Raw genomic sequence first — 18,367 nt, 5'->3', positions numbered from 1 at the left:
AAAACTTTAGCTCTAACCTCTTAATGTACAAAATGAAGAGATATTCTCCATCTTCCACTGTTTTGCAAAGTCTTATATGTTCTGGTCCTCCTCCGTTGCTGATCCATTAGGGAACCCATGTCTCCATTCTAAGTAATGCAACCCATTTTATCCCCAAATATAAAACTAGATTTGTAGGTGTTAGACTCGAGAACCTGCATTTCTTTGTACAAGTTGTTCGTTCTTTTACACGGTTCCCCTTGCATGGAACACGAATCCCTGTAATTAATTGGTCTAAATGGCAAAGTGAAAAATCAGAGTTGGGGGCTTTCCTCACTAGTGCTACATCATTACTCAAGAATCTCTGCATTATTTTGCAGTAAGTCAATTCATTATGTTAGAAAACAAGGGCTCAGTTGGTTGTTTTTCTGTACTTGTATTACACAGAAAGTGCTTCTCAATATCCAGAATAACTACCTACTCGTCAGTTCAACTCTGTTCTTGTCAGAATCCTTCTGAACCCATCTAGGAAGTTTGTTTGCAAATAATCAAAAGTGTATATCTTGGAAGCTTACTGAATAGGTTTTTTGGAAGTCAAACTTGTTTGTATCAGTTTGAGTAACATTTTCATTTTAAGACATGCGATGATGCAGTTAAGCTGTGATATTTCATTTGTTCCACATGTTAGATCTCTAATTTGTATTTGTTCTTAATTTGTGAAATTTGGAGGCATGTAGTGTTCACCTCAGTTGTATGATGTACAGCTTCAATAATTGAAATTCATGTGTTTTATCCATTTTCTCTCAACCAGCGTATTACTCCTATGTGGGTATTTATATTTGAAATTGATGTGTACTTATAACTACAGCAGCTTACTTTAACTACAAATATGTATAAATAACGCAAAGGTACAAATCTTATCATGCTTTCATTGTTAATTTGATATGGTTCACAAGTTTCAAGCTTTTATGAATGCTTTTTAAGTGTTATTAACCTGCAATTTGGTTTTGAAGTAAACTACTAAATACGATCTCTTATGAAATATGAACACATTTGTTCTAGCACTATATTGCAACTTTCTTGCCGGCTCTAATTTAACTGGAGCATGTCGCTCTTTCTGCACTGTCTGCCTACTCATTTTATATCAATTTGAACTTAAAGAGGCGTTTTCTCAGACCTTGTCATCTCCCTCAGTGGGCCCATTGCTTTGTAGTGATAGACTTGTCTTCTATTTTACTGAAATCATCTAGGTCTTGTTTTAGAGTCCCTACCCGAGCAAGGGTTGCTAAGGGCTTCTGCAAGGGCTTGGGGTGCTACCTGTTACAAAAGAGGTGTGGGCCCTCTGGCACTAACTTCAATGCCCCTATAAAACCCATAGATTCTGACAATCACGTCTTGGACAGATCAGTAGACTCCAAACACTCATTCGGCAGAAACGTTGGTGTCAGAAAGAGAAGTAAGTGTACCTTCGCTTGAGACATTTTTGTGAAGGACACTGAATTCTCCATGCTTCGTTCCCTTGGAAATAGAAGTTGGAATGTGCTATGTTGCCTCTCGTATCCACTAGGTAAGCGTGCAGTTTAGCAGGGGATGAAGCCCACAGCAGGACTCCTTTCAGAATGAAGCTGAGTGGAAGCAAACAATGGAATTCAATAACCTTCATGCAGCTGGCTGATTGGCAAGCCGGAATTAATGCATTCATAGACCTGATCGCACGCAGCTTTCGTAGTCAAATAAATTAGTATCAGGTAAATAGGATTAACAAAAGGGAGATTGTTAGATTAGTTGGCCATTATATCAGTGGCTCCACACGTTTGCACGAAATGTCAACCCTGAAACGTGACAGTAGACACTACCTACCAGTATTGAAACATCAGATTTCTATCTCTATTTCTGTTCCAGTCTAAGACATAAACACATTTTACAGTGGCATAAATACATTCTATAAGATTATATAAAACCACCGCGTTTGAGCTTAGACTGTGACTACTTTTGTACTCGTGATGCATAGACCCATACACCTTGCATTCCTACACACAGGGGTTAACAAACCTCCCTCACACGTTTGTTTATCCAATTGTGTGAAATATCCATGCAAAATAGTAATGCCCCACCTCTATCAAAACGGTTTATCTAAAATCGTTTTTATAACGGACAGACCCGTGGAGGCTGACAAGTGCTTTTAATACATTACTCAAATTGGGTTTTAACGTTCTCTACCATGCAGAATGATCTGTCTGTAGGAGGAAAAATCTCAATTTTTAGCTGAAATCTTCCCCCCACACCCACTTTTTTTTAATTTGTTTTCATGTCGGAAGTAAAAGAGCAAAGGCAACTCACTCCACAAAATATCACTGTCTTAGATAACCTTAGTTTGTCAGTTGTTTTCCTAGGAATCAGTTTTCCAAACTTGATCTGTTGCCTCTTTAGTAAGCAGGGTTTTACTGAGAACAACCGACTATGCAAATGAGCCTCATTTAAATTCATTATATGCGCTTTTCTTTTTATGACTATTCCGGCGGGATATCCTGTACCTTTGATTTTCTGTGCGTATTTTGATGTACTTCCCAGGGATTCTTTTTTAAACGTTTTCCTGTTTCATATTGTTGGTGTCGTTGCCTCAAACGTGGCATGTTGATCTGCCTCCTGCCACGATAATGATGCGGATAGCTGTTGACGTTTGAAAGCGAGCTCTCGCTGCGGTTCTAGGTTCGAATTCAGCGGTGTTCACGAGCCGCCGTCGGCTACGCTTTCCTTCCAGTGTGACGTGCTGGACGCACGTCTCACGTGCTGACGCACGTCTCGCGGAGAGGGAAGCGTCGGGGGACTCCTGACTCCGCATTGTAATTTTAGTTGGCGAATCAATGAAGAGTCAAATACCTGTGCACTGACGTCTGCAGATGCTAATCTACCGCAAAGGCCTTTTGCGGCGTAGTTTTAGCTCTTAGTAGTTGATGTAGAAAAGTGTGTCCTCTCCCTGGTACTGAAACGGTGTCATCACGCTGGTAGGGATCGTGTGTCACACAGGGCAGGCAGGGCTCTGGAAACCTTGCCCACTGGGCAGTTATTTGTCGCCGGTTCCAGTTTGCTCTCTGTCGCCTGCTGTATTTTTATCGCCAGTACATTAATGCCAGAGGCTCTCTGTTTTAGCAGTAAATTGAAAAATTGCCTAGAGGAGAGGGACGCAGGAATATTCAGTTGCCTTTATTGCCATCTCTAGGGTTGTTTGTGAAGACAGGGCAGGCCTCTGAGCACATCGTGCTTTGCGGAGTTTATGGGGTACGGCCGGCCCTCAAACAGCAGAGCTTTAAGGGCTGGGCGAGGGGCGAGGAACGCAAGGGAAGTAGTCGTCATGATCATGAAGTGCTTTGTGTCCAAAGGGCAGGGGCATGAGTGTATGGTGACCAGGCGTCCTGGATTTTCCAGGACAGTCCCCGTTTTTTCCACCAACTGTCCGGACAGATTTCAAGAAATTTAGCTCACGCCCGGTTTTTGGAGAGGGTCGACTAAAAAAGGGGGGAGGTGTTTTATGTTTTACAAAGGAGGGATAGTTAGTAGTTGTCCCAAGAAAGCGATTTAATTCACAGGCAAGCTACTGGGTTTAAAAATTGCAGCGTATGTATGTTCTTACTGCCTGTTTTGTCATTCTCTGTTGAGGAGCGCTGTCATTCTGTGCGCTTGCTTGACGTAAAATTATAGTTATTCTATTTTTGTGAAATGTCCTAGTTTCTGCTTTAAAATTCTGGTCACCCTACATGAGTGGCCCACCTTTCTAACAGCACTGTCAAAGCTCGTAGATCTGGCTTGAATGTGCTTGCCGCTACCATATTAACCCCCTCCGCTGCGCCGAACGTTCCGTGCTGGTGCGGAACGTTCTATTGCGCGGGCGGGGCCGGAACGTTCAGCGGACGTGCGCAGCACTACCGAGGTAGTGCACGCGACGTCCGCTGAACGTGCCACCATATGCTTGCAAGTGTTTGTGTGTCAATATACATGCGTGCATGTACACCTGTCCGTTGTATCAATGCATCTGGAGTCACTGCATCATATATACACATACATAGATACATACACACACTGCAATGACTCCGTAATGACTGGCACGTGTTTACGAACAAACATGGTATAAAGCGTGGCATTCTAATGTGGATGGAGTTTTCAGAATAAGACAGTAGTGACTTCGCCTTGTGGTGCCTCCTTCATGGCAGTCGTAATTAGGTGTGTGAATTTCCCCAGTCTTGCTAAAATACGTACTGTTGAACCGGAGAAACACAGAGCCGAGCCCTCCAGCAGATTCTTGCCCCGTTTGCGATGAATAGCGGGCAAAGGAGGCGCAGGCGCTGATTTTTCAGTTTGGGGCAACAGCATAGGAGATGTAACTAGGATATTTTAGCAAAGGAACATAGCCTGCACTCAATATTTCCCCCCTTACAAGCCCATGCAGGGTTGAAATCTGTGATTCTTAGCCCTGGAATGGGCGGATTGATAGGTTTTGTTAATTTCGTTAAGATCTATTGCAGGGGGGAAATAGTTATTGGAAGTGCTTTAAATTGAAAAATACAAGTGCAGGCACTCACTATTTGGACTACCCGTCTGCCCCTGAGAAGTACCAGTACTCTCCCATGAAATGTATTGCAGTAGTTCTGAGAAGTGCAGGTACTTTCCATTTTAAATTAAAGAAGTGTAGGTACTCCGTACCAGACAGTACCTGCTCATGTAAAGCACTGGTTAATGAGAGTCAAAAAGTTCCCTTTTCTCATTTTAACAGCCTAAGTACATTTTGCTTACACCTACAACCAAAACCGCTCAATGGATTTGTGCTAAACTTGGCATAAAATTATTGCAATTTTCATTAGAATCGTGATTTTAGTGCTGCAAACTCGTCTTTTTTATATATTTCAGTCAAAAAAAGGGGAATCGTTCACTTTACAAAAACATGTATGAATAAAACGTGTGATGATTCAGTTTTTGAGATGTAAAATATCCCTCATGCATTGTAATGCAAGCCCTCCATAGGTGATAAAATGATACATAAAACAAAATAAGGTGGGAGGAATACTCTTGGAGGAGCCAAAGTATACTCGATGTATATCTGAAAGAATCTATAACAGCATGTCATGGAGACAACTGCGCTTTTAAGCCGGACATAAAAATCACATTTCTTACGGTGTCCTAAAGGTGAACAAAATATATACCCTTTTTTAGAAGATATTGGAGATATAATTATATAGTGTCTTTTTTTTAGCTGCTAAGTGCTCCAGTTCTGTGTAACACATGGTTCCCAAAGACTTGCTCTGATCATGCACAGTGTGACGTATGTATTCCATTGCTGCTGCTATTGTAGCGTACTTCACTTTGGAGATAATGCTCTCGAACAGTTGATTTTCCAGGCCAATCTATGGAGATTTCCTCGATGATGATAATCTATTAGATGTATCTGGCTGGTCAAGGAGTCCATATCTTCAGTCTGTATTAAATGGTCGGTTTCACCGTTTGAATCCTTAAAATAATCATTCACTGCATCATTACAGCAATTTGCATTGATCTTCGCTACATCAAGGGTCACATACTGGTAGTCCTTGCGACTTACTGCAGGCACTACACGGGAAGCGTTTCGTTTCCTACATATTCTCATGCGATAAAAGCAGTGCAACTCATAGCTCGATACCGATTATCCATATAATGCTTTCTGCATTATGATTTAGTCCAAAACTCACAGCCCTTTCTTCCTTTACCTAACAGTGTAGCATTCAAAAAAGAAGTACACCTTTTGAAGATGTTTTAAAATTCCTAATTGCTGAGTTATTGTGGGTGTGGATGAGGGAAATTTGTCTCCACTCTGTCAAAAACAGTAAGTACTTGTACATGAACCCACTCTGAAGTTCGCACTATTCTGCGAGGTGAGTTAATGGTGCTACTTTTGTTGAGTGGATGGAGACCCCTTGCCCTGCAGGCGCCTTTCATTGGAGGGCCTCCCGATGCAACAAGGTTAACCTAATGTGTCTGTCTGCGTGGACCACAATGAAACACCGTCACTTGGTGATGGCTCGTACTGCTCTTTTTAGCTCGTCTGTCTGACAAGAAATTCAACCTGATTCCCACAATTGTATATACAGATTGTTGAATAAATCCAGTTTCCAAAAGTAGCATCTGAACCATCATTTTTAACTGCAACAATTTCCATTTTTTCCTAGGCATGTCCGCGTTTGAAAAGCAACCAGTTTCCATCGAGGTCCAAGAAGGAGGCGTTGCACGATTTTCTTGCAAAATAACTGCAAACCCTCCCGCCATCATCACTTGGGAACTGAATCGAACAACTTTGCCTCTGGCCATGGACAGGTGTGTAACAGAAATATCGTTAGCTCCCCCACCCCCTAACCCCTCCCTTCAGCAATACCTCGGGAATATTTCTAAGCAGTCACCCAGACAAACTGGAGACAAACTCGTTTTGTTCCCTTGCACTTATTTAGAATTTGATTATGTCAAACATACAAAATTTAGCAACTTCCTTGTATCCATACTTTTTACAGAAATGTAAAATAATTTGTGAAAATAACACTGGGAAAGCTATCTAGTGTGTATTTTATGTAATTGGACATACAACTGTGAATATTAAAAGTAATTGAACACGATGCAGTGAACAATGTGTCTTGACTCACAATCACTTTTGATAGTTAAGTTGCTCCTGAAAGTGAAGGTTTAGTGCTGTTACCATCCCATGGCGGTATTTCATGACACTTGGACATAAAGGATTAAAGTATTGTGCCATGACTTCTCGCATCACCACCCAGGCCAGTCCACAGAAATACTCCCCTCTTGCAACACGTCTATGGCTCATTGGTGTCACCCTCAGAACACAACTGAGACAAGTCCTGCAAACTGTCGAAGGGAGATTCTGTAAAATTAGCACCTACTTCTCTCGAGGGGCAGGCATGTTTGTGGTGTTGCTTGATTGTGCGCTTCACACAAGCAAGACTTTGCCGGCCAGCAGAACATTCTGTGACTGAATAGGGCGAATAATGTCTCCCCAATTCTTTGCAGAGGGAACACCATGCACCATTGTTTTCCAAACTCTCTGTAATTATGTAATGTTTTTGCGGTCATTGTGCATTCATAGCCGTTCTGTAAAATGGCATGGAGGGGATTGTCACTGTGGCATCAGTTTGAGAAAGTGTGGGCCTGTTCTACGAGGTGACATGGCTGCCCGATGGTATTAATTGGTGGTTCAACGAGTCCAGTGCATGGGGAGGCGGAAGCTCCAGATGACACCTATTTTCGCAAAGGGCAGGTGTTGATGGGAAAGCCTTGGAGGACCTAATCCTGTGATCTCCTTTTTGCAATTATAGGGGTAATGAGTACTGTGTGCTGTTTGCCTACAAAGCAACTTTTCTTAAAGTGCCAGGCCAAGTTCACTATAAAAGTATTCACAAGAGATGGGTTATGCAGAGGATCACCATAGATGATTTCTTGTATTGGAAGATGGTGTTGTAGTGTGCCATTTTTTTAACGGTCCGAGACACTGAACTTAATTCCTTCAAGGTGCTTTTGTGCAGCCGGTCCCATGGTTAAATCATAGTGAAAGAAGTACTGCAAAGTAACGGCAATATAGTTCATTATTTCGTTTCTTTCTTTTTTTTTTGCACATCACAGGCACTTTTACCATGTTTTCATTAATGGGACCGTGTGAAGTATTTATTGGGCTAAGCTATGGAATAACTTTTGAGCAGTTGGGTTTTTGTGATCATAAGTAATTTTCACCTTAAATAGGGCTCTCAGCAGCTGTTCATGATCATAAAACCGTGTTATTTATAATTAAAATTACAAGAGGCTAAAAAAAATAAAGTACAGTGATCTTAAAACTAATTGGGACACAGCTCTTTCCAAACCCACCCTCCTCCGGGGAATGTCGTTAGGGGTGCGAGATTCTGCGAAGCATGAAACCTCAAGCTCATTGAGTCACTTTCCAAGTGTCTCTGAAAAGCAGGAGCGTTTTGTCAATATTTTTGGTAAAATGTGTTTTTTTTAAAGAAAAATTTACGTTTCAGCAGCGTGTGAAATGTGTAATAATGAGAAAATAAAGCCATGAACAGTTTTTGTAGTACACCTCCATATCAATCAAAGGCCCCATTTAAGGACAATGTGACTTTTTTGGCAAGTAAAAAAAAATGGCCTCAGAGTCACAGGAGGCTTTGTAGGCTTTCATCTGTGGTAACATTGTAGGTTCATAGCAGGTTGCACAACTGCAGCCTATTATGCACCAGAACGTAGGAAAGAATTTCTTCTGAGATCATTTTTTTTCTCCTTTTTCTGAGCTTGGACCTCTGTTATTGGAAAATGCAGGCTTTTTTGTAACGTTGTTACTGTTAGCATTGAAAAATCTGCTGCATTTTTGATCAGGTGTCGGCTAAATATGTGCCCTCTGGTAAAACATTGACATGGGTTTCTTCCTGACAGGATAACGGTCTTATCAAGAGGAGTTCTTCAGATCCATGGTGTTGACCGTAGAGATGCTGGGAACTACCGCTGTGTTGCTACCACTATTGCAAATAGAAGAAAAAGTGTCGAGGCAGCGCTCACCGTCCTTCCAGGTAATGAGGATGCATTGAACACTTTGCATGAGGGAGTTATTTGGGGCAGGGTTACCCTGCTCTGGGTGCTGCGGAGCCAATTTTAAGGTGAGTGATAAGTGGCAATAGCCCTGCTCTCTGTAGTGCATGCAGACGTACCACCAGTACGCTCTCTTGACAGTCACATGAAGTACCTTTATTTTCCTCATTGCGGCTGCAAATTGAGGCATGGGGGGGGCTTAGCATTGGCATAAATGTATCAGTTCTTGTTGCAATCTGCTTCTGTCATTTAATGAATGCCCCTGGCGTTGCAGTGATGGAGGACTTGGAAGTTTGTGTCACACCTGCTTAAACTCGCTTTAAATTTGGGCTCCTATGTAACAAGAATATTGACAGCCAGGCCTGGCTTCTTACAAGTCTTTGTTTCCTTTTTTAACAGTGTCTGATCCTGAATCTTTCCAGAAGCCGGTCATCCTTGCTGGACCACAGAATATAACAGCCACTCTGCATCAAACGGTCATCCTTGAGTGCGTGGCCACAGGAAATCCCAGACCTATTGTATCATGGAGTCGGTTAGGTATGTCTATGTATTTCTAGTCTCTGCTTCACGGAGGTGACAGACAGGCAGCATCCAGTCTTCGATTTTGGTACAGTGCTGGTAGGGTGGTTATTGATATGGAACACCTAAATATAGATTGGTTGAGGATGGTTATTTAAGTCTTATTTTAATAAACAAGGAGAATCCAACACAAAAGTGGGGTGAAGTGTTTCTACAAATGTTGAAGCATTCAGTGTTTTGTAAAACACCAAAAGGCCCCTTGGTGTCATGCTTCATCATCGGGGTCTTCGCACCCCTCTAACGGGATGCGGCGTGCTGCGACCAACGAATACGCGGGAGCACTTATAGTTAATGACTATATGTGGTGCGTGTGTGTGGGGTGTTTTTACAAGTGAGTGGTGGGATATAGTGAAGATTTAAAAAGTACCTGGCACATGAGTGTATGGAAAATTTATTCTAAACTCTGGCTGGTACTATTAAAAAGGTGCAGTGTGAGGCCGAATCTGTTGTATTAAAGAACAGGACCTCTGGTGTGCGTCAACATGTTTCGGAGGCAAGCTCCTTCAGGACGGGGGCACAACTTCCCCACCTTACTCACGTATTTCTAGATAAATATCACAGTGTATTTACAAAAAAAGTGAAATAATTAGGCTAAATGTGCCTACAGCGGTCTGCTACAAGCACAATGACCTGTAGAAAGACAAAAAGGAGAGAATAAACTAATGGTTACCCATGTAACGGGTAGTTCAAGCAGGTATGTCTATGTATTTCTAGTCTCTGCTTCACGGAGGTGACAGACAGGCAGCATCCAGTCTTCGATTTTGGTACAGTGCTGGTAGGGTGGTTATTGATATGGAACACCTAAATATAGATTGGTTGAGGATGGTTATTTAAGTCTTATGGCACATATTTGCTCCAGTAAAACATACTAAGTAATGACTGTTCTCGAAAGTGCATTGCACACTGCAGATGAAGGTATTTGATGTGCTGTGTTTATTAACTTTAGAAGCACAGGATTCCCTATTTTCATCTCCCTAATTTGTGTTAAGATTAATGAGGCTTACATTAAAATAAATAGACCGTAAACTGCTGGCCCTTAAAAAGGACTGTACCGAGAGATCATGTGAATTCGATTAGTTAAATAGAAAGTTAGGTGGATGTCAACTAATTATTGAGAACTTTTCTCTCGATTCACCTAAGATATATTGAAACTAGGGTTTTATCCTGGTAAAAGTGACATGAGGACACAGGTTATGATGAGAAGCATGGGGAGAACCATTGTCTTTTAGTGATTCAATCCTTCCCTTGGATACATGAAGATAGTAAGACTTTTATACAGGTCACACCTCTTTAGGTAGATGGCAACTAATTATTGAGATCCTTTCTCTTGATTCACAGGGGACGCTAATCAAATTAGGGTTTTTAGGCAGGTAACAATGACATTAGGGAACATAGGTCATTGGCTGAATCAAAGCTTTGTTGTCGGAACAGGCATGAGATGAGTGGGAAAGGTGTGTTGTGGTACAGGAGACAATCCGGTCTTTCACTGGTCTGCTGCCTACATTCATTGACATCCAGGGGAACGGTAGGCTGCTGTCATGCTAATCAATTACTTTGTTTTGTGAGGGTATTAGTAGAGTAAGCAAGCACCGTTAAGCTTCATGGCTCTAGCAGCTGAGCAAAACTGTTGATAAACGGAAATTGAGCTGCAAACAATTTTTAGTTTATTTCTAAATGTAAGAAAAAAGGGCTCTCCATTGAGGAGGAAAACTATTTAAGGCAGTGGAGGACAGCACAGAGAAAGAATCCCCACTGTCCTTCAGCTGTAGTGCTTTGTACGAAGAACGTATTAGAGACTCTGATGAGAGGAGCCGGAGTGCAGTCAAGAATACGGGGCAGGAGATGAGTTTGGAAGAAAAACAGGGGCACTCCCACGGATTGTGCAATCTTGTATGAACAGCAAGTAGAGATAGCAGATATTTTAAACCATTATCAGGTTTTAAAAAATATTTTGTACTGTTCTGAGAGCCAGGATTTGAAAGACTTGATTGAGAACTTGCGGAACTAAAATAAATATCATTGACTTACTAAGCCGAAACGGCTCCTAAGCAGTAAAAGCCAAGTAATCGTAGGAAGAATTTTCAACAAGATCTGTAGAGGTAAAAAAAATGGATGATCTAACTGGGGACTTTGTGGGGAGAGTGCTTCTCTCTGGACTGATTATGTTTGGTCTATTGCAATTTGCTGCACCACAATAAGTTTCTTGAGGTGACCAGTCGGGTGGTGATATTGCTGTGATGGCAGGCAGCAGTTTGCTTCTCAGATCTGTAAAATGGTCTGAGGTGGTACATGCTAGGTTTTGAATGTATTGAAATGGGTAGGTAACACTGTTAACTATTGTTCCAAAAGAGACAAAGACCTGGAAGAAGAAGACATTTTGTATTCTTTGTGAGATTTCATTACATTACCAATTGCGTATTGCTTGTGCAGAGATAAAGGTGCTATGTAAAGCGCTCTGATACCTGATTCGGTTCGGGTCTAGTTCGCGCTATATAAAACTCTGCAAAAAAAAAAAAGGTATCTGTATAGGTGGTTTTGATAATAGTATAAAAGGCTGTTACGGTTTTATTGCTGGACAAAAAGTCTTGGGCACTTTTGTGGAACTATCTGTTTAGAGGTTCCATCTTGTTCATCCCAAATATACTTTAGTTTAATATTTTAACTTGCCTGATGGGTGTTTCTAACTCGGAACTTCTCTCGAACAGATCACAAACCAATTGATGTCTTCAACACTCGAGTGCTGGGAAATGGAAACCTCATTATATCAGACGTAAAGCTGCAACACTCTGGCGTGTATGTATGCCGTGCCTCCACGCCAGGCACGCGCAACTTTACAGTTGCGATGGCAACCGTCACTGTTTTAGGTAAACCTATTTTTAATGCATTGGGGTCATGAAAACTTCATTAGAGTTCAAATATAGTTTTTTTTCTTCACCGTGGTCCTTTTGGGGGTGGGTTTGCCAAAATGGCGATTATGTGTTACATTTCACAACTAATTAATACCCTTTCCTTTCCGAATAAATACAGTTTTTCTTTCCGAATGAATACAAGTACACAGTGTTATCTTTGTTGGTCCTTTACATTTCTGCATACCTCAATGCAATGCTGGTGTGATTCAATAACTGGGAAATCCTTTCAGCTTAAATTACACGCAGAGGGTGGAAAGGACAACGTGTGTGTGTGTAAAATCAATTCACTTTGCACAATCTACTGACTTGGTAAATTTGATGTTCTTATTGCATTTTGTGTCTCCAGCTCCCCCTTCCTTCATCGAGTGGCCAGAAAGTTTGACACGACCCAGGGCAGGCACTGCTCGATTTGTGTGCCAGGCGGAGGGACTTCCAAGTCCCAAGATATCGTGGCTGAAAAATGGGAGGAGAATACACTCCAATGGAAGAATAAAAATGTACAACAGGTAAATATTGTCCTGCCACAGAGTTCATCGGAAGGATTATCAGTTTTCGCATTGAAGCGAGAGAAACTTCTCTTTGTGTCTGGTGGAACCATTGGCTGGGCAGAGCTATGAGTGATAAACTAAAGCAGTCTTTTAGGAGATGATGAAACTTATGTCAAAAAATGTTTGAGGTGAGAGGTGGTAACAGGCTGGGGTAACTGGGGAAATGCAGGAAAGTAAAAGGACTTGCCTGTTTACCCAGTGGAAATAGGACCTGGATCCCCCAGGTTGTTCCCGGCCCCACGCCCGTCAACACCACAATCAATAACTTACTATCAAGCATTGTGGGTGAAAGAGGCCATGTTTATTAAAACATCACAATTAAACATGACAATACATTTTTCTAGCATGATCTAAAGATTCAAACATGAGTCAACATTAAAAGCACAAGTTTCAAAAATCATATTTACGTGGATGCGGATCTTCTCCGCATAAGAATAGCAGCAAAATGGCAGAATCATTTTTATATACAGAAGACAAGTCCATGAGCTTCTCGCATGTTTATCTATCTATCCAGCACGAAGGGGCCTTCCGGCCCGCGCCCGCTCCAAAGGAGAACCACGCAGGTGTAACCCACCTACATCCTTGAGATGTGAGCCCCTGCCATCTGCTCCTTGTCCGCAACCCTAGGGGTCCACCCCTCCAACAACAGGCTGCCCAGGGGGCTCATACGGTATAACCAGGGGCAGCAGCCCTATGCTCTAGCTTGTATAACCTAGCGCCCTTGCCTCCAGCTGGTGTACCCATTCTCTCTGGGGTAAGCTTATCGCCCCCTCCCTCCTCCCCTCCAGCTCCCTCAGTGCTGGCCAAGGGAGTATGCAGGATGACTTCCATTGACGGTGTAAGGCAATCTATGTGGTCTCCTTACTACAACTCTAACTCAACTTTTTAAACACTCCCAAAACCTTCTTCAAAGGGATGGATGGGTTGGAGATTCTGCGTAAGTACTCAGCTCCCGCACCGGCGTTGAGTGTAAATGGTAAAGAGGAAGAGGGCCTGGGCCTGCTGCCCTAAATAGGCCACCTAACCATTCCTCCACCACCCCCCCAATCAACATCCGGAGCCGGCGGAAGTGACGTCACTCGTCCCCCAGAAGTGATCAGGCAATCCTACTGCAGCCGATCGAGTCGCAGTTAGCCACGGTACGTGACCAGGACCCCGGGGGCCGGGTCCTAATGGCGCACCTCATTGTGGTATGCGCTTTTCCAAAGTGTATCATGATAAGATACATTGTAAGTCCTGGCCCGTTCATATTTTCAGTATTGCTTTTACTATATTCTTTTTACAATACAAAGTGAGTCTTCTCTTGGTTCTTGTTCGGCCTGCATCTCCAAAACCAGTGTTAAGATTCTGTGTTTATTGGGGGCGTTTTTTTTGGATGATTTCGAAACTAGTAAATATCTATGTGCTCTGAACTACAGTTTTGAAAAGCCCTATACTGAGACTTTTTTCTCAGTTTTAATTGCTCTTTACGTTGAGGTGGCTCAAGATGCCCGTTTTCTTTTGCCATGCATTAAAAATTACTGAGCCAACTCAAAACTTGAGGGCTGGCATTCTATACAAGGCTTACATTTCCTCATAGACTTGCAGGGTGATGCATGGAAGCGTTCCTAGTTCTGGTTTAATATTCATAATTATTACACATGCTAAACAGTATGGCATAAATCATACATGCAGATGTGTGGAGAATAATATGTTAATATGATCCAAAATATTGCATCAAAGAATTGTGGTGACACAAGCCACAAGACTGAAGCCCTAGTGGTTTGTAAACGTCTCCAAAACCCTGAAATGGCAATATGGGACCATAGTCCACGTGTTACTCCTTCTATATTTTTTATATTACTTGTTTATTTTGTGGTAGTTAGCTTGGAAGAGCTGTTTTCTTCAAAGAGCAGTTAACGTTCATAAAACAATGTCCATTGATTAGGACCAGTGGATGAATATGGTCTTGTGGTTGCAGAGTTAACCACAAATACCCAGGAGTCACAGCCCTTCTCTCCCTCAACAATGGGAAAACCTATCATTTTATTCTCAATGCATTTACATATATGCTATGTGTGTGTGTGTGTTCTATTGTCATTAATGCTTACAATTCCAGGCAGTATTAGAAACGACTGCCCTCTATGATCATGAAATATCCTTGGTTTGTCCATCTGCTCTGGCCAAATATTTGTCCTCCTTAACATGCTCATGGTGATTTATTGTTGAAGAAAAGAAATCGAACTTAGCTATCTTCTTTTGTTTTTGATTTTTAGCAAGTTGGTGATTAACCAAATTATTCCAGAAGATGATGCAGTGTACCAGTGCATGGCTGAGAACAGCCAAGGATCAGTCCTGGCCCGGGCCCGATTGATTGTGGTGATGTCTGAAGACCGGCCCAGCGCACCCCGCAACATTCGTGCAGAGACCATGTCAAGTTCTGCCATCCTTCTGGCCTGGGAGCGTCCCCTCTACAACTCTGACAAAGTCATTGCATACTCTGTACACTACATGAAAGCTGAAGGTGAGGGATACGAACAAAATGTATCTTAATACGCTTTATGCCCCATTCCCTAAACATATAAAAATAAGGAAGATTCATACTCTGACATCCTTTTATCCCCCTTGCTGGCTGTTGACCATTCATTTGACGATACTCGCAAACAGTGGCACCACTCACTATTGTGCTGACAAACACTGCAAAAATCATAGTTTTGCTAATTATTAGCAATTTACTTTTTGCCATATTTAATTAATGTGAACGTGTTAGAAAAATAGGCACCAGGGTATATGATGCTAAAGTTCACCGTAGGTCAGATGGGGAACATCTGCTCAATAACATATGATGCTATAGAAAATGGACCAAAAAAGCTTCAATTTCTGTTGCCATGATGGTCGAATGCTCTGCCTGATAACAACAGACAGGAGTAATCCAGGATATTAAAGTAGTCCTCCTCAACCAAAATAATGGTGCCTGTGTAAATGGAACTAAAGACCACCCTCTTCTCTGAGCGTTGTGCAGCTGCCCGCTAGTGAATTGCCAAACTGATTTTGTCGTTTGGAGCTTAGAAGTTGGTTTCTTGGAAATTTCTGTCTCAAATTCGTTTTCAAATGTTAATTCAAGTAATTAGTCTCTGGAATCCGTGCAAAATGCTAACATCACATTTGATGGCAGATGCACTAATGCCACACCTGCGATTTGTGATACTGTAGGGTGTGGAATTATGCAGATGCACAATTACTGCCCCTTTCAAAGACTCATACCGTAGAAGTGGGTAATGTGGTAAGTGTACATGTTTGCTCCATTCCAACGTGCGCAGAATCCGAATTTGCAGTGTTAACTTGCACACTTTGCTCCAGCCTTTTTTGCTAGTGTGTGCAATTAACATACAAACTCCTGTATGCGCCCAAATCGGGATTTGCGCAGGACTTTGCTTTTCCAGTATGCAGAAAGTATTTCCCCGGGTGATTTTATTTATCCTACTCTTCTCCTACTGTTGAAAAAAACGTATAAAATCGTCGTAAAATCTGCAGGAAAGGTTTGTGCTCTTAAAAAAGACAGTTGTCTATTACCGTTAGATCCAACTCTGAGGTCAACTGTTATTTGATGATGTATAAACCAAGCTACCCCCTTCATTCTCCCATTAGATCTAACTTGCTGTTAGTTTCTTTTTTTCCTTCGGTCACTTACTGACAACTTCGTTGCCCCTCTCCTTATCATTTTTGGGAGGGGAAGACCATACTGATCCTGTATTCCGAATTGCTTCAAATTCTAAACAACTCATTGTAAAAGATTCAATTCCCTCCCATAAATGAGTAAGACATTGAGTAGGAAAATTTCGGCTTCAACTTAAAAAACACGGGCTATAACTGATCACATCTCAGCCCCCCTTTTCGCGACCATACTGTGCAAACCTCATGTGTAGGCAATTAGACCGCCAACCTGCCTTCTTTCCACTTGTTCTTATGCCCATAATATGGCAGAGTGGCTCCACTGCCATATCGCATTCCCAAGCAAACTGATTCTCCTTGAGTGTAAGGTATACACATAGGATCACTGTCTGGGGACTAATTTTCTTTGTAGTTTTTCAGATTTTTAAAACTCTTTTTGCGATGACTGAGTCTGCCCGAATCCTGCTGGCCTTTCGGAGGCTCAGCTAACAAAAGATATCTCGATTTTCAAGCGTGTTCACTTTATTTTTTTATTTTCTTATGAATCCCAATATTTCACTCCAGCAAAAATCTATTCTGGGCATCCTACCTGAAAGTGCAATAGAGCAGGATTTTTGTAGGGTGACCCATTAGGAATCTATTGCTATTTCATCCTAAAACTGCTCCTCATACTCTTTAAATTCGTTATTAGAGCTGTTTCAAAGCACGAGATGCAGCAGAATAAACTGTCTTGCGTTCATTTGTGTTCCATTTTAATGGTCGGTTTTTAAACCCGATGAAACAAAAGGGTATTGCATAGAAGTGCCTAAGCCCGCTACCCTTAGCAAAACGTTCCCATTACCCATTCAAATAGACATAGTGATGTTTTTTACAAGGTCCCAAAACGTTCACAACTGTAGAACAACGGAAATATCTAAAAACACTAATTACGCCCCATTTCAAAAAGTTGTAGTATCTTCGGTTTGTTCCAGGAGGTGATTAAAAACAAAAGGCCATGTTTCTTAATTCCAGAGCCTTCCGCGCAGATTTGAGAATTCTCTGGGAATCCTTGGCAAATCCCAGCCCCACCGTGCCCTGGTCTTGCCCGCCATGCACACACACAAACAAACAAAACAAAAAGATTCAGTGTTTCATAAAGTTAGTTAAAGAAACCAACAGGTGGGTGCTTTGTTAAAGGATATTTTGCATTTTAATCGTGTGGTCATAGTCCTCCCACATAATGAGGGCCCGGCGAGAGTGCATGTTGGAAGCGGGTTAATTCCTTGTTAGGGGGTTTTGAAACGGGACAAAAGGAACCCTGATTGTGGTGGAAGGCCGGCTTGTCCTCTTTTATGCCAGTTTCATTAGGCCTCGGCAGGAAGCCCCATGGATTCATTCAGGCACCGAAGAAGCCCTTTTAATTTGCGCTCAAGGGTGCCGTTCGGCAGGTCAGAAATCACGCCACGCCAGTCCTAATTAACAGGCCATCACCGGCTCTGTTGTGAGATGCTGGTAATCTTGTCTAATTAAAATGCTATCAAGTTTATTCATAAATGTGGGAAAACCTAATAGCAGAGTTTGCCTTTGGTTTTGTTTGTAAATTCAGTTGTCGAGAGGAGGGTCCGGGCCCTTGCAGGGTTTTGATTAAGTGGGCATGCCTCCACCGTGAAGCATGGCGGCTTTCAGGCAGGCTTGTTCCACTTTACAAGTTTGTTCTATAGGAATTAAACCCGACAAAGGCAAGCACCACTCTATACATCGCCATGCATATTTTAATATGAATTGCGCTGAATTGTTTTTTTTAGAGGACGCTCATTATAAAGCAAGCAATTTACAGAGGAGCATTCTCTACCAGTCCTATTGACATCTTTTAGTCCAATATCATAATGGGTTTCTCAGGGGGAAAATAAGATCTCTCTCAGAATGGGTTCATTTTGTTTGTTTTTGGTTTTATGAACAGAGTAGAGCCTTCACATTGCCCATAGTCCATCATGATGGCTCCCTAAATAGGCTTTCATTGAGTCTGGGTTTAAATAAGTGGAATTAAAGATGCCTTTGAACGACAAGACCATTAGCGATATCTGCTGGATTAAGTCTCTCCTGCTTTATTGTGAC

The 18,367-nt window shown here is 42.0% G+C and overlaps 1 protein-coding gene across 1 annotated transcript in view; it reads left to right on the top strand.

Moving 5' to 3' along the window:
• Positions 1 to 3,506: 3,506 nt before the first annotated feature.
• The window catches only part of PRTG (protogenin), a 98,187-nt gene continuing 83,326 nt past the window's right edge, over positions 3,507 to 18,367 (top strand). The window contains exons 1-6 of the mRNA XM_078684869.1: positions 3,507 to 6,318; positions 8,434 to 8,567; positions 8,986 to 9,123; positions 11,871 to 12,029; positions 12,421 to 12,580; positions 14,878 to 15,125. Of these exons, the coding sequence (XP_078540995.1) occupies positions 6,176 to 6,318; positions 8,434 to 8,567; positions 8,986 to 9,123; positions 11,871 to 12,029; positions 12,421 to 12,580; positions 14,878 to 15,125 (982 nt within the window). The 5' untranslated portion in view covers positions 3,507 to 6,175. The remainder of the gene's footprint in view (positions 6,319 to 8,433; positions 8,568 to 8,985; positions 9,124 to 11,870; positions 12,030 to 12,420; positions 12,581 to 14,877; positions 15,126 to 18,367) is intronic.

The sequence above is a fragment of the Lissotriton helveticus genome, chromosome 3_2, assembly GCF_964261635.1.
Source record: "Lissotriton helveticus chromosome 3_2, aLisHel1.1, whole genome shotgun sequence".
Lineage (NCBI taxonomy): Eukaryota > Metazoa > Chordata > Amphibia > Caudata > Salamandridae > Lissotriton > Lissotriton helveticus.
This window is presented reverse-complemented; position numbering and strand designations above follow the sequence as displayed.